The 15,471-nt window shown below is 42.2% G+C and overlaps 1 protein-coding gene across 4 annotated transcripts in view; it reads right to left on the bottom strand.

Annotated features, from left to right (window-relative positions):
* Positions 1–15,471, bottom strand: part of PIP4K2A (phosphatidylinositol-5-phosphate 4-kinase type 2 alpha) — a 178,424-nt gene that overhangs the window by 11,405 nt on the left and 151,548 nt on the right. For all 4 annotated transcript variants that reach the window (XM_079947856.1, XM_079947857.1, XM_079947855.1 and 1 more), the window contains 2 exons: positions 1,998–2,144; positions 162–200 (listed from right to left, as the gene is read on the bottom strand). In XM_079947856.1, the coding sequence (XP_079803982.1) occupies positions 162–200; positions 1,998–2,144 (186 nt within the window). The remainder of the gene's footprint in view (positions 1–161; positions 201–1,997; positions 2,145–15,471) is intronic.

The following is a 15,471-nucleotide window of genomic DNA, read 5'->3' as shown; positions in this document are numbered from 1 at the left end:
CCTATGCTTCTTATTGTATAAATAAACGTAATTATTTTGAAACCAGCATCTGTTATTTACAGGCAGAGTGATGGCAGAATCATGGTACATGATTATCACTGTTTCCCCCTTTCTTAAAAGCTGAAGTTAGGCAATTTAAGGAAACATAACCTTTGCCATACCTTTTCCTTGTCGCTGGCTTCTCTTGCAACTGTAGACCCCTGAAACAGAAATACTGTATTTAAATTGCTGCTGGGGATAAAACTGAAGGGCATAGGTGTTCTTTTATGCATAATTCCTCCAGTAGATTCACAGTAAGGTTTTTCACTGTAGCCCTGATGCAAAGTTACACACACTCAGATTACAGTATATGCAACTTTCAAAAGCAATTAAAACATTCTGGCATAGCAGTAGGTTAAGCAGAGGCCCCTATCCCTGACGTGTTTCCATCTGGAAATGTCTGCAATTTTAAAAACAGGGATACAGTGACCGAAGCTTTGAGGACAGAACGCCCAATTGCAACCTAGAACTCTTGCCAGATGAGACCATGAAAAAAAGGTAACAGGCGGTTGACCATCTTTGATTTGAGCTGTTTGACAGGGGAATGTTCTCCCTTGGGAGGTTGTGGACTCTCATTCACTGGAGGTTTTTAAGCAGAGTTTGGATGGCCACCTGTCATGGATCCTGTAGTGGAGATTCCTGCACTGCCGGAGGTTGCAATAGATGACCCCCTTGACGTCCCTTCCAACACTGCAATTTTATGAACCTATGACTGGACTTGTCAATTGACGAGCATATCAGCCCTGCCAAATACCAACTTTTGCAGCTAGTGTGACAAGTTTAAAATTTTGAATTGGTGTACAATGTACATATAATTGAATTTGTAGGAACCGAGGAGGCCTGATGTTTGGGAGTATTAATGTTAGCTGCATGCCACTCTTGGCAGGTAGCAGAACTGACAGGCCGTAATTTTGTTGTCTCCAGAAAACCATTTATACTAACGTAAGGGAGAAGGCATTGGGTACGCTACAGCCAAAAGGGGGTGAAAGAATTATGTTGTCATTCAAAATAAGCTTGGCCAGCAAACACGTCTATTTAAGCCAACAGAATGTAGGTTGTTTGCATTCTGGATTTTGAGCTCTCAAGGCCACCCTACAGTTACGTTTCAGTCTGTAAGCAAATGCAAAGGTGCAAATCATATGGGAAGGTATACACCAGTTTCTTTTGCTAAAAGGGCATGTATCAGCTGGTTAAAATAAAGTGCACTGGAGGTCAGTCCGTCTTCCTGAGAGGCCAGTTTCCAATTGAAACATATTTTTTTTCAGCTCGCCACGTTCCTTGCTAAGGAAACAAGACAGGATATGAATAAGCTAATCTGAGCCAGTTTGACAGCTTTAAACAAACCAACAGTGCAATCCTATATCTGTCTACTCAGAAACCCCATTAAGTACATTGGGGCTTACTCCCTTGCTAAGTGGGACTGCAGCCTAATATATTTGGTCATGGTAACAGAAAATAGAAGTTGCTTACTAGGGTTTTTGAATCTACAAATATTAGCTCAACTTTTAACACATTCTTCCTAACGCCATTAAAATGGTTCTATTAATTTATTAATTTTTTTTAAAAAAATCTGCATGCAGACTGATTTGTAACAGTCTACAGAATCCATTAAGGACATGAGAGCTGCTTCAGTTATTTTTATTTTTTTACCCCTCAAATGGTTTTCACTGCAACCATTAGCACTTATCCACTTTTAGCTAGCATACTTCTGCTAAGCCACTTCCTTTACAGCACACAATACAACTCAACGTTATCTTACTTCCATAAAAGGTTTGGGCGTTAGATAAGCCGCAAACTATTTCAATAATAATAGCTTAACGAAAGCGTTTCCTAGACACTTTCTGGTGTACTGCTACTGATAGCCTCTAAGAACCCACAGAATTTTGTACCATTTAGGGGGGAGGGGACTATCAAGGCAGCTACTGCAATATTCATAACAGAAGCCACTCAGTGCTCACCTTTAAATCATATTTTCTATAAACAGATAAACGGTGGCTGAATACATTCCTTGTAACAATCATATATACTTCGACTCCATCAACAGTAAGCCGGTACATTCCCAAAAACTGAGGAAGTAGTGTGTTGCCATGACACTCCACTATAAACTAGGAGGAAAAAAATTAATATTAGAACTTGACACATACTGGATATCTGTTGCAGAGATACACAGAAGTAACAGAGATTCAGACATACAGATTTAATGAGAAAAGTTATACCACAAGGCAAACAATTAGAAAAAATAATTCTAAAACGCCCACATTCTTTAACTGTTGGTGGGCCACGCTATAGGGTAGCTGCAGAATTTGAAAAGCCTCTTCCACACAGATATGAAAAGTGAACACACACATTTCCCCCCCATTTAGTTAGGAATCTCTTCAAGGTGTTTTGCTAATCCTCGTCTCTCACAAACAGTCAGAATTCACATAACCTAGCAAATCCCTTCTCTTACTAGTTCTCACCTCAAATCTGCACCTCATGATTACACAGTTCACTTCCAGCAGGTAGAAACTATGTACTTTCACTTCTAAGATCTCAGCATTCCCTCACAAAAAAGGATGTCCGCCTTGGAGCCTGCCACCTGCAGATATATGGGAGCTATCAAAATAGATATCATGCCCCGTTCAGCTAGCAGATATAAACACAGTATGCATCAAAAATACTTTTTGGGTTGTGTTCTTTGAAAAAGAAGAAAAGGACGTGTTTAAAACTTCTGTTATTTCAGTTAATGGAAGGAAGAATTACACCCAACCATTTATGAGGAACCAGAAAAGGACCTAGATCTGCAACACCATATTCAGTGTTCAGCAGGTTCATAGGGGCTTATCAACTCCTCCTCCTAGTAGTATCTCCCCAACCTTCCTGAAAGTCAGGGAGCAAGTGATATAGTCTTTTTCTGTATGCATTCCTCTCTGGATTTCAGTCCATGCCTATGACCCAGCAGTTACTTCCATTTATACCAAATAGAAGTTACCTACCTAACTCTGCAAATTTTTTCTCTGCTTTATTTCAGTGCTTATATTTAGAAGCCATGCTAAACCTTGGAGCTTCTTCTTCCCCTGTTGTTTCCAGAGACCCACTGTTAACATCAACCATAGTTTAGATGCAAGTAGAATGCTAGACTGTAGCTAATGGAAAACAGAAGCAAAAGCTTCTAACATATCCTTGTGGCTACACTGGTGGACAAGGGGCAGGGAAGCTCATGAGCCCTGAAGCTCCCTGAGAATCATTCTCATCACACTAAACTATGGTTTAGTGCAAAGTCCGAACTCTCCCAAGCAGAAGACACCTAGACTTGTATTACTACTGAGAATACAATAACATGAATACAGGTATTGGAGGATGGATGGTATTGACTTTACTTGCATAGATGCCATAAAGGATTTTTTTAAAAATAAAAAGTACTCCTTTTTTGTACAGCAGAATAAGTCAAATTCTTAAGTGCAAAAGTTAACAATTTACACAATTATATATATATATATTGCAGTTCTTCAAATACCTAGTTTAGTGACTTCAACATTAAATGGAAATGTATTTAGAAGAATACAATGAACAAAGTTAACCATATCTGGAGACACTTCTTAGCTGTAATCAAACAGCTTTTCAGGTTGCTAGCAACATCTATAATAGTATAGAAACAGACTGGGGGTTAATCTCATGGGACATATAAAACACTACATTTGTGACATAAATATGGAGTGAAATAAGCCTTTTCTTCATATCCAAAGATAGCAGCTATTTTGAATTTCACTCAACATGACTTTTCTTCCAGGAAAAAAACCACATAGAGCAAATGAAACAAATACATTTTAATGCTATCTTTTAAAAACAAGAATGTTCTACAATATTGGTGTTTCTTTTTCAAACCATATTTGCTGTACTGTGCTACCTCGCAGGACTATATATTCTATATTCCCAGACTGATGAAAGAGATGGCTTTCCATCCGACTATGATTTTAGTTTCTATTTATCAAATTAAGTTCACACAAAGAATGCTCTCTTAATAGGTTTGAGAATTAAACAGAGGTGGGCATAGGGAGTATAACTTGACTCTGGTTACTGTATAGGGAAAAGAACTTGAGCAAACACTTTGCTATCTTTTTAAACCATGAGTAACACTAATGTTCAAGTATCATTGATTTAAAATATCTGTAAGACCCGTAACAGTAATATTTTGTGTCAGATATTAAACCCAGCTTTATTATGGAACTTACCTGAAAGTAAACATACCGTTATATTAATATTTCATAAATCATAAGTATATTTGTTCAATTTAAGTAAGTACCCCTAGTCTCCTTGGACTAGTGATAATACCCCACTACCAAACATGCAAAGGCTAGAAGGTAAATAAAGATATTAAAATAAATGATGGCATTGGACTGGAAAGTGGTGAATAAAGCAGGTATTCTAATTTAAGGTTTAAATACGCTGGCAGCTGGCAGGATAAGAAAACAGCAGGCGCACAGCTGGAGGAGATAAGGAGGAAGGAAACCCTGTTGGCACATCTAATCCTTGACAGGCACCCTGCTCCCTCAGGGAAAGAAGTGATAAATGGCACATTGTGTACTATTCACAACTCACATACCTCAAGGAAGCTGCCTTATACCAAGTCAGACCACTGGTCCATCTAGCTCAGTACTGTCTACACTGACTGGAAGCAGCTCTCCAGGGTTTTAGTAAGGTAAAGGGACCCCTCACCATTAGGTCCAGTCACGGCCGACTCTGGGGTTGCGGCGCTCATCTCGCTTTATTGGCCGAGGGAGCCGGCGTACAGCTTCCGGGTCATGTACCCAGCATGACTAAGCTGCTTCTGGCAAACCAAAACAGCGCACGGAAATGCCGTTTACCTTCCCGCTGGAGCCATACCTATTTATCTACTTGCACTTTGACGTGCTTTTGAACTGCTAGGTTGGCAGGAGCAGGGACTGAGCAATGGGAGCTCACCCCGTCACGGGGATTTGAACCACCGACCTTCTGATTGGCAAGTCCTAGGCTCTGTGGTTTAACCCACAGCACCATCTGTGTCCCACACTCTAGGGTTTTACATTACAGTCAAACCTCGGTTGTCGAACATAATCCATTCCAGAAGCTCATTTGGCTTCCAAAATGTTCAACAACCGAGGCACAGCTTCTGATTGGCTGCAGGAACTTCCTGCACTCAAGCAGAAGCCGCGTCGGATGTTCTCAGATTCCGAAAAACGTTCGAAAACCAGAACACTTACTTCTGGGTTTTCGCTGTTCAGGAGCGAAAACGTTCCAAAACAGAGGCATTTGGTTTGACTGTATCAGATACTAGTTAGAGCTCTTGCCTTTTTTCCAGAAACGTTATGCAGAGAAATGGGAATTGTCTGTGGCTATTAATAAAACTTACTGTAAACGCACAAAAAAGGTGTGGTGAGGGGCAAATAAGTTTTCCATCCAAAAGCCTAATAAATTAATCTAAAGCTTCCTACCTTTCCCCCCTTTAAAACCTATTTATTCCTGCTCATTCTGTTGGAAAGTAGGCAAACAAAATTAATTGTTCAGAAAGAGGGCTACAGGATTTTTGTTGGTGCCCATTAACTGGCAGTTTCAGTTTTGCCTACACATTAATTGGAAATCTAGTCACAAACAAGTCTTCGTTTGATACATTCCAAGAATTCAGCGTTTTTTATTTTTATTTTTTTTAACTGTCTAAAGCTTTCAACTACTTAAAAACAAATCTATAAATAAAAGACAAATTGAGCCCTATGGGAAGAAAGAAAAGAAAAGAAAAAACACTAATTTTCCTAAACACATTCAGCGAGTGTACTGTAGCATATTAAACAAAGGCCTCACATACTGCTCATTCTTAGATGCCAGCAGACAAAGACTCCTGCATAGTGTACTGACAATGTGTAATTCCGTCTCTGTTTAACACAGTAAATTCCAGAATTCATATACTAAAATTTATCTTGAGTATTAAAACTAAATCCAACAGCTCTTATTAGTCACTAAGACTAATAAGATGTGCCTCTTGTCCTTTGAAAGTTAGCATTACAAACCTGAGCCACTTCTCTCTACATTCACCAAATTAATTCCATTGTGTGTAGTCTTTGCCCAATTCCATTGTGCACAGTCTTTTGGTACTATTGTTTGGTACTATTATCAGGCTTCTGCACAGTGTAAGTCCCCTCACCAACTACCGTATTTGATCCCCAAACTATTTTGCCAGTCATGCCACTACCCTGATGAAAATATTAATATAGCTGTGCTACAGACACAAAAAGCAATGGATTATCAAGGCAGCAATTATCTGCACTCTTGTGTTGCATTTACAATAAATCTTGAAAGAGGAGCTCCTCTCTCTCTCTCTCTCACACACACACACACACACACACACACGGACAGAAATGCAATTGCACTCTTTCCACTCAAATTGCTAATAAACACAATGTGATTTGGAGAAAATGCCTTTTCAAAGAAGACATCTATGCTAAGTGAAAGGGGGATATAGCATAAATTATCAGTTGCCCCAATTGTGTAGTTAGGCATTCACTACATGCTAGGCATATACTAAGTAGAAGGCTTTTAAATTCATGGTTTGTAAGACATGCACAGTGTTGAGCTAATTATACTTTCTGAAGATGCTCAGCACTGTAAACGACTAAGCGTTTAAGGAGTATACATCTTCCAAATTTAAACATGAACCTGCATGATTGCACATACAATTACATGAAATAACTCATTGCTAAAACAACTGTTAACACTCAGATTTGCTCAGGGAGGGCAATTTTAGACAGGTTAATGTCTTACTGCCACCATCAGAAGTCCAAGCCATTGGGTCATTTAATATAAACTGAGATATTATGCTGTGTGGTGCTTCTTCTAGGTCGCATCCTTGGGACTTTTTAGCCCTACTTACTATGGCCCCAAAATAGGAAACCAGAAACAAAACACACCAAGTAGGGTTTCCTTTAAAATAAAAAGTTCTGTTTATCTAGTGCGTGTTCCTACTATATGAAGCATGGTATACGCTCCTATAAATCTACAAGTTGACCAGGAAAAAGCAGCATGTTACACAAGCTTGCTGACGAAGTTTAGGGTTGGAGAGGGAGGAAAAGGTTATCTATCCTTTCTCCCTGTCCTTGTACATCCTCCAAAGACATAATTTCAAAGACTGGGCACTTCCTTTAATTTACTGGCACTGCATTTCCAGAGCAGGGATGGGGAACCTAGGACTATCCAGGTGTTATTGGACTCCAACTCCCATCAGTCCCAGCAAGCAATGGCGTGGGTGATGGGAATTGTAGTCCAACAAATGGAGAGCCATGGACTCCATATCCTTGACCAGACTGATTTCTGAGCTATGGACTCCTCCCTCAGCACAACTTGGCTGTTCCAGTGTATCTTCAGGAATGTATGTTTGAAGGGGTGTTTCCATGTCTTAGGAAACTATGGGTGTGTCCCCTCATCTATGTGTGTATGTCGCCCACAAAAAGATTTATCCTTCCTACAAATCAATTATGTTGATTTCACTTATCCAGGAGGCCCTATCCCTGTAAAATTCCAGAGGCAGTGGCTCATTATGTTCAAGCTCCAGAGCATGAACAGAATGCAAAGTTCCAAGCCAACAAGAAAAAATAAAATCCCTGACTCTCCATAGTGAAATGAAGAACATTTTACCGTCAGTTTCTTCCTTCCTCTCATATATAAGGCACAATTCTGGCACCATAAGGGACCTTCTTCAGAATATAGCTCACTGGGACAATGCAGAAGTCCATATGTGGTCCATGAGCAATGGTTTATTCTACAGTTTCTAGCAGACTGTTTATGAAGAAAGTGAACATTATTACCAGGAGTGTGTCAAAACATTCCTTGCACTTCGAGTGAGGTTCTGTGGTCTGGAGCACAATAACTTAATGCTGCAGAACTTAAGAAAGGTCTGCAAACTTTAGAGATGGCAGCAGGCTCCATATTGGGATGCCCTGACAAGTAAAGGCAAAGGGACCCCCTGACCATTAGGTCCAGTTGTGGCCGACTCTGGGGTTGTGGCGCTCATCTCGCTTTATTGGCCGAGGGAACCGGCGTACAGCTTCCAGGTCATATGGCCAGCAGGACTAAGCCATTTCTGGCGAACCAGAGCAGCACACGGAAATGCCGTTTACCTTCCCGCCGGAGCGGTACCTATTTATCTACTTCCACTTTGACGTGCTTTCGAACTGCTAGGTTGCCAGGAGCAGGGACCGAGAAACAGGAGCTCACCCCGTTGCGGGGATTCGAACCGCCGACCTTCTGATCGGCAAGTACTAGGCTCTGTGGTTTAACCCACAGTGCCACCCGTGTCCCGCCCTGACAAGTACAACCCTGTTATTGTGTATTGTGGAAAGAATAATAATAAAAAAGAGGCATTTCATGATATCAATAGTGCCAGTTTGGTGGGTGGTTCTAAAGGAGCTGGAGCTAACTAAGACGACAGGTCCCCCCCCCCCGAAAAATCATCAGTAACCATAACTCATTCCACAGCAGTGAAATCCATCATTATCTGCTGTATGAGTAGCCCCTGGGAACCTTCTTGAAATAAAAAGAAGCCAACTGTATCAGGTATTTATAATTTAAACCTTCATATTTTTACATTAATCTCCCTTGCACAGAGATGTCTATCAACAGTTCTGCAGTTGTCACTGCTGCTGAAACTCTTAGTTGGCAACAGCAATCGTTTCCGACTTTGTTCTTTGGTTTGCCAGTGCTTTGATCATTTCAATATATTCCAGGATAATTCCTCCAGAGCATTTCAGCATACGTTTTGACAAAAAGACATGCATTTTCCTTTGAGATTAAAGGGCCTATATATTTTTAAAGCTGCACTGCTTCACACAGTGTAAATAAAAGCTATTTTACAAAAAGAGATGCAAGTCTGAATGAGTCTTCATTAATACCCTGCCCTAAAAATGTTCAAGGTGAGAACTATGCATTTAACGACAAGGCTTTGACAAGTAAAAGTTCAAATACATATGTGCTAGACAAAAATTCTTCTCTAATCCCAGCTAGCCTGAACGGAATGGTTTTGCATTGTTTTAAAGGGTGGTCAGCTTATGCCAAAGGGACGCGGGTGGCGCTGTGGGTAAAACCTCAGCGCCTAGGACTTGCCGATCGTATGGTCAGCGGTTTGAATCCCCATGGTGGGGTGAGCTCCCGTTGTTCGGTCCCAGCTCCTGCCCACCTAGCAGTTCGAAAGCACCCCTAAGTGCAAGTAGATAAATAGGTACCGCTTTATAGCGGGAAGGTAAACGGCGTTTCCATGTGCTGCGCTGGTGCTGGCTCGCCAGCTGCAGCTTCGTCACGCTAGCCACGTGACCCGGAAGTGTCTTCGGACGGCGCCGGCTCACGGCCTCTAGAGCGAGATGAGCGCGCAACCCTAGAGTTGGACATGACTGGCCCGTACGGGCAGGGGTACCTTTACCTTTACAGCTTATGCCAAATGTCTGGTAAAAGAGAGTTTCTGTGCTGTGAAGCCAATTTAGAGAGTCATCTCCTACTCAGTTTAAGCTTGGTGTATAGAGGGCCTCATTAAATTATTTCTAGATCAGCCCTGAGAAGATACGTTTGGCAAGACAGTGATCTGTCAGGTGTGAAAAAGCAGATCATTATATTTTCAATGTTCAGGTTCATTCAGTGTTACAGGTTGTAGCCAGGGGGTACAGAAATCTCAGTAATCTTGGCTATACCACAACACTAATTACAAAAGTCTGCTAGCTGTTCTGCTGCCCACAGCTCAGCCATTGCACACAGAGCAAGATCAGAAGCTGTAACCCAGCAATTCTGGAAGCCAACTTGGCTGATGGGATGAGCAGGAACTAAGCAACAACCCCATCCATGCCCCTACACAAGTAAGGCTTGAGTGGGGAGTTGCTGAACACCCAATCCTAGTCACCACTGCAACCCCTGTTGAAGGGTAGAGTGTCAATACCTTAAACCAGAGGTGGGGGAACTCTTTTCAACCCAAGGTCCACATTACATTCTAGGCAACCTCCCAAGGGCCACATAGAAATACTGGTGTCAGGGAACTACCCTCAGTGCCGGAGGGAGAGAGCAAAAGCCAGAGGGATTCCGGAGAGCGTCCAGGGATCGGGAGGAGCAGCCCATCTTCTGGGGAAGAGAATCAGCGTAGCACCAGTGGAGAAGGGGGGCAGATGGGGGAAGTGGCGAGGCGGTCCCATGACTCCTTGCCGGGGACCAGCGGGGAGAGTAGGGGTCCTCTGCTGCCCACGCCCTCCTTGCGCAGAAGGCTTTCGCGCAGAGAGAGTAGGCTTCAAAGAGCTTCTGTGCTGGAAGAAGTTTAAGAAACGCCCACTGACGGATTCTGCCAGCAATTGAGTCAGCCACGGGTGAGTGGCTGTCCGGACAGAAAAGGTTCACTTAGGCAACCCAGCCAGGTGTTTGCACCCAGCCGGGGAGATACAGCCGGCTTACGCACAAGCAACCCCTAGAACCATTACAACTGGCCACAGACCAAAGTAGGTAGAGTTACAAATATTTCACCTCTATACAAATAGGCCTGTTTCTACACACACCCTGTCTCCATCAAGCCAAGAAGGAGGCATTAGCAGAGTTCAAGGACACATTCTAGTCGAAGAAACAGAAAATCTCGGGGTGCAAGGGAAGGCCTGGGGAGAATTCCCAAGGCAGAGAATAAAACATAAGAACACCAAAAGATCCCTTCTGGATCAGGCCAAGGTCTCATCTAGTCCAGCATCCTGTTCTCACACACTGGCTCACCAGGTGCCTATGGGAAAAACCTCAAGGAGGACCTGAGTATTAAGTAGTGTGTTGACAAAGAAAATGCACAGATTTCTCCAAGTGGTTCTTTATAGTAAGCTGGAACTGAACTGAACTGAACATCTCAGCCGGCCTGCTTTTATAGGCAGTCGGCTGTCAACCTTGTAACAACACCCCAGGGTTTCCCACCTAAATTAACTGACGTGGACCTGAGTGAAAACTATACAGTGGTACCTCGGGTTAAGTACTTAATTCGTTCCGGAGGTCTGTACTTAACCTGAAACTGTTCTTAACCTGAAGCACCACTTTAGCTAATGGGGCCTCCTGCTGATGCCGTGCCGCCAGAGCCCGATTTCTGTTCTTATCCTGAAGCAAAGTTCTTAACCTGAAGCACTATTTCTAGGTTAGCGGAGTGTGCAACCTGAAGTGTATGTAACCTGAAGCGTATGTAACCCGAGGTACCACTGTATACACAATACCCCTGGTGGCCAGGGTGAGCACTTCAATACATAACACTGAGCACAAGAGCCCTTTCCTGCAATTCAGAAGGATCGCTGCCTCTGACTACAGCCTGGAGGGTTGCAATCGGTACCTGAGCCCCAGGTTTCCTAACCCTGCCTTAAAGAAGATTAAAGTCCATTTGTACATTACTTTAAAGCAGTAGCTAAAATGCACACCACTCAACCCTATAGGCCAGAAGGAGTTTTGTGAGGAGTTAAGGGGGAATAACGTCTTTAGATGGTTAGAATGTTGGACTAGGATTTGGGAGAACAGGATTCAAATCCCAACTCAGCCATGAAATCTCACTGGGTGACCTTGGACCAGTCACTACTTCCTCTCTGCCTGCCCTACCTCACAGGGCTGTTGTGGGGATGAAATGGGGGAAAATTAGAACCATTTATACCACCTTGTGATCCTTGAAAGATAAAGGTAGCCTATAAATGTAATAAATAAAAATGAGCAGTCCTGTGACTGGCCCCCAGTCACCAGCTGAGCTACATGGCTGAGTGTAGATCTCTTCCAGGGTAACATATAAGAAACTGGCATTTAATGCCACTTCCCCATTACTTTTAGCCATTTGCATACATCATTTTCTGGGACTTCACTGCTGTGTCAATATTCTTTAGTCGCAGAAACTGCTAAAGGTGTCAAGGCTAAAATGTTATGCATGCTTACTAGGTAATGCTCCACTCTGAACTTACCTTCAAGTAAACGTGCAAGCAGAGGCCATACAAGTCTTATGTTTCCTGACTGTATCTACAAAGCTGTTTCTATATATACATGCTAGATCACTACTACAGTACTTCTACTGTAGCTACAATGGTGACATAGGTAAAGGTAAAGGGACCCCTGACCATTAGGTCCAGTCGTGACCGACTCTGGGGTTGCGGCGCTCATCTCACTTTACTGGCCGAGGGAGCTGGCGTACAGCTTCTGGGTCATGTGGCCAGCATGACTATGCCGCTTCTGGCAAACCAGAGCAGCACACGGAAACGCCGTTTACCTTCCCGCCGGAGCGGTACCTATTTATCTACTTGTACTTTGACGTGCTTTCAAGCTGCTAGGTTGGCAGGAGCAGGGACCGAGCAATGGGAGCTCACCCCGTTGCGGGGATTCGAACCGCCAACCTTCTGATTGGTAAGTCCTAGGCTCTGTGGTTTACCCTACAGTGCCACCTGCGTCCCTACAATGGTGACATAGACCATAGACCACAGTAAAACATTTCACAACTCCTAAATCATCGGTTTAAAAGCTTGATATGTAAGGAAGGCATATATGTACATTTTAAAAAAAGAAGATTCAAATTCTCATTTTTAACAACTGCAATTTAGGTCCAACAGCAGAAAAGGGTTTTCACAACACCCAGGTCAAAAGACAAAACTGACCAAATCTTACCAGGAAGAAACAAGACAAAAACAGACTCCCCTATATTTTTAAAGGAGATGTACATGCTAAGAATGCAGCCCACCCCACGTTAAAACATACAGTGAGTAGCAGTTTGCTCCGTGAGAAATGAACTGGGTCACTTGTAAGCAAGATAAACCAGCAAAACCTGTTCGTAGAAAAATAGTTGCAAGCCTCTCTGGCATTCCAGTAGCCAATGAATCAAGAATAGTCACACAATAACGGTAAATTTAGACACACACACCCCAAAGTCCTGCCATGTTTCCTATGCATGCTGATTTTGGGGCAGGGGGAAATTGGTGGAAGGGAAACACTAGCATGAAGCTGAAAAAGGAATGTGGGGCAACTCCACCTTAAAATTCAACTGAAATCAGCACCACTTACATGTAGTCAGGAATGAAGTATAACAAGCTAAAAAGGAAGCTGTCCTACAGAAAAAAAAGGATGCAATGGAAAGAAAAGGCTGCAAAGTTATTAACAGATGTGGGGGGGGGGGCGGGACGACACGTGGTAGAAGAAAAAGAGAAGAGAGTCAGCTGCAGTTGGCTGCAGCAGCAGATGGATTAGAACTATATTTTATTTTTAGTCTGCAGATATAAACCACAGGTTTTTTAAAAATAAAATACACTGCAATTAAGTTTAAAATGTGGATTGTTTAACATAAATAGGCTTTTAATGCAGCTATCAGGACTCCTGGGACTATTAAATCTACGAGGCAAGCATAGTGCCCTTTAGCATATTTATTAGTAAACTTGTGCATGCCTGAAACGGAACTAAAAACAGAATGCATTCAATATGTTCAAGTGTTTCCTATTCCTCAGTTGGGCAATGCTTACTGAAGCAGAGATTTGAGGGAAGGAAAGAAGAAAGACATGATAAACACTGTTTATGCTTTGCTGACCTCCCCAAAACACCCCCCCCCCAAAAGAAGGGACAGTCACCACCTTTAGAGGCAATTAAAAAAAATGAAACTGAGAGGAGCATCTTTCCAAACATGACTAAGACACTTTCTGGCTCTATTTCTTACCCACTGATGAAGAGATTGACACTTGCTCTGTCTTGCCTTTCAGAAGGTGGGGGTTTACTTGTTTTTAGGAGAACAAGTCCAGGGCAGGATGATGTGTTTGGGATAAATCAACTGCATCTCAGTTATGGACTGGCATCTGTCCTCAGGCTCCCTTGAACTGGCTACGCGAACTGATAAGAAATGTAACCTTAAGAACTGGCACTTTTGCTTTTCCTCCTCCTTCACCATTCCTATCTTCTTTTGTGTCGTGTATTTTAGATTGCAAGCCTGAAGGCAAAACCCAGTGTGCTTTTTATTGATCTGTAAGCTGCTCTAGGAGCCTTTTCTTCAAAAGAGGGTAAAAATGCCTTACATAGATAGATAAAGCCAAAAAGTGCTTCAAAAACAGGCATTCCTTATGTGTATTCCTTCCATATATATTTCAGATTGCAATAAAATAAAATCACTGCTTCCTGTATGGCTAATACATTGTATATGACCCTAATGATTGACATATAGTTGCTTTTTGGAATACAATGGTTGAAGTCATGCTCTCTTATCTAAAGCCATGTTGTTTAATCCCAGATGTAGCTGTGATCACTAAGGACTCATTTACTTGGAACTGCAAAGTCAAATATGTGTCTGCTTTATCTTATGCACAAATTCTGGAGAACCAGCCACACTTCTAGCTGCCTGACATGTGTTCCTGCAAGATATGCTGCTAAATTAGTATGCCATAGATACATATACAAAATGGTCAGTGATTCCTATTATTTTGCCTCTACTATAGCAAAAATAGGTATATTTCACACATCAACAACTGGGTCACAAATAGTTGTTTCAAGTTAATATCAGACACTATTTCTGTAATTGTCAACTTTTAATTGTTCTGATTGTAATGTGATACACATATATCCATTTTAACTAGAATAGTAATGTTGAATTTGATGTTTTCATTTGTTAAAGTCAGGCACCTAAAAACTTCTAGGGTAAGTGCTAGATCTAACGTTAGCCTGCACTGCTTAACCAAATTTATATGGGTAAGGAGTTGACAGCAGCCATATTGACTGCCACTCATGGTATTAGGGTGAAAGCTAAAGTATCATGTAGGCACAGAAAAAAATTGGACAGAGGAGGCTGAAAGACAAAACACTCAAGCAAATAAATTTTGATGCTATTATGAGGGGAATCTTCCCAACTATAGCAAGCCAGCTACCGTTACTGATTTTATTAAGAACATTTTATACCCAGCCCCATCACTTGGTTCCTAGGTAGGTTAAATTAACATTTAAAACAACCCAAACAAAATAAGAGCAGATTGTAATATAAATGAAATACTCCAACACACCAATTGCAGCAGCTGGTTAACATCCCATAAATGACTGGGTAAACAGACAAGTGTTAATCTGGCACCAAAACGCTATCAATGTTGGTGCCAGCTGTACTTCCGGGGGGAGAATTCCATAATTGAGGCATCGTCACCAAAATCTTGGTGCCACCACTTAAAGTTTTCCTCTGGTGCTGAAAAACTAGATGGGACGCTTTCAAAGGACCTGAGCAGGCTGACATTTCAGGATGAGATGCAGACTTCAAAAATGTCTAGAGTTGTTTGTTTTAATGTAACAAAGGTAAAGGTAAAGGACCCCTGACAGTTAAGTCCAGTCGCGAACGACGCGGGTTGCGGCGCTCATCTCGCTTTATTGGCCGAGGGAGCCGGCATTTGTCTACAAACAGTTTTTCTGGGTCATGTGGCCAGCATGACTAAGCCGCTTCTGGCAAAACCAGAG

Source organism: Podarcis cretensis (genome assembly GCF_951804945.1).
Source record: "Podarcis cretensis genome assembly, chromosome: 12".
In the NCBI taxonomy this organism is placed as follows: Eukaryota; Metazoa; Chordata; class Lepidosauria; order Squamata; family Lacertidae; genus Podarcis; species Podarcis cretensis.
This window is presented reverse-complemented; position numbering and strand designations above follow the sequence as displayed.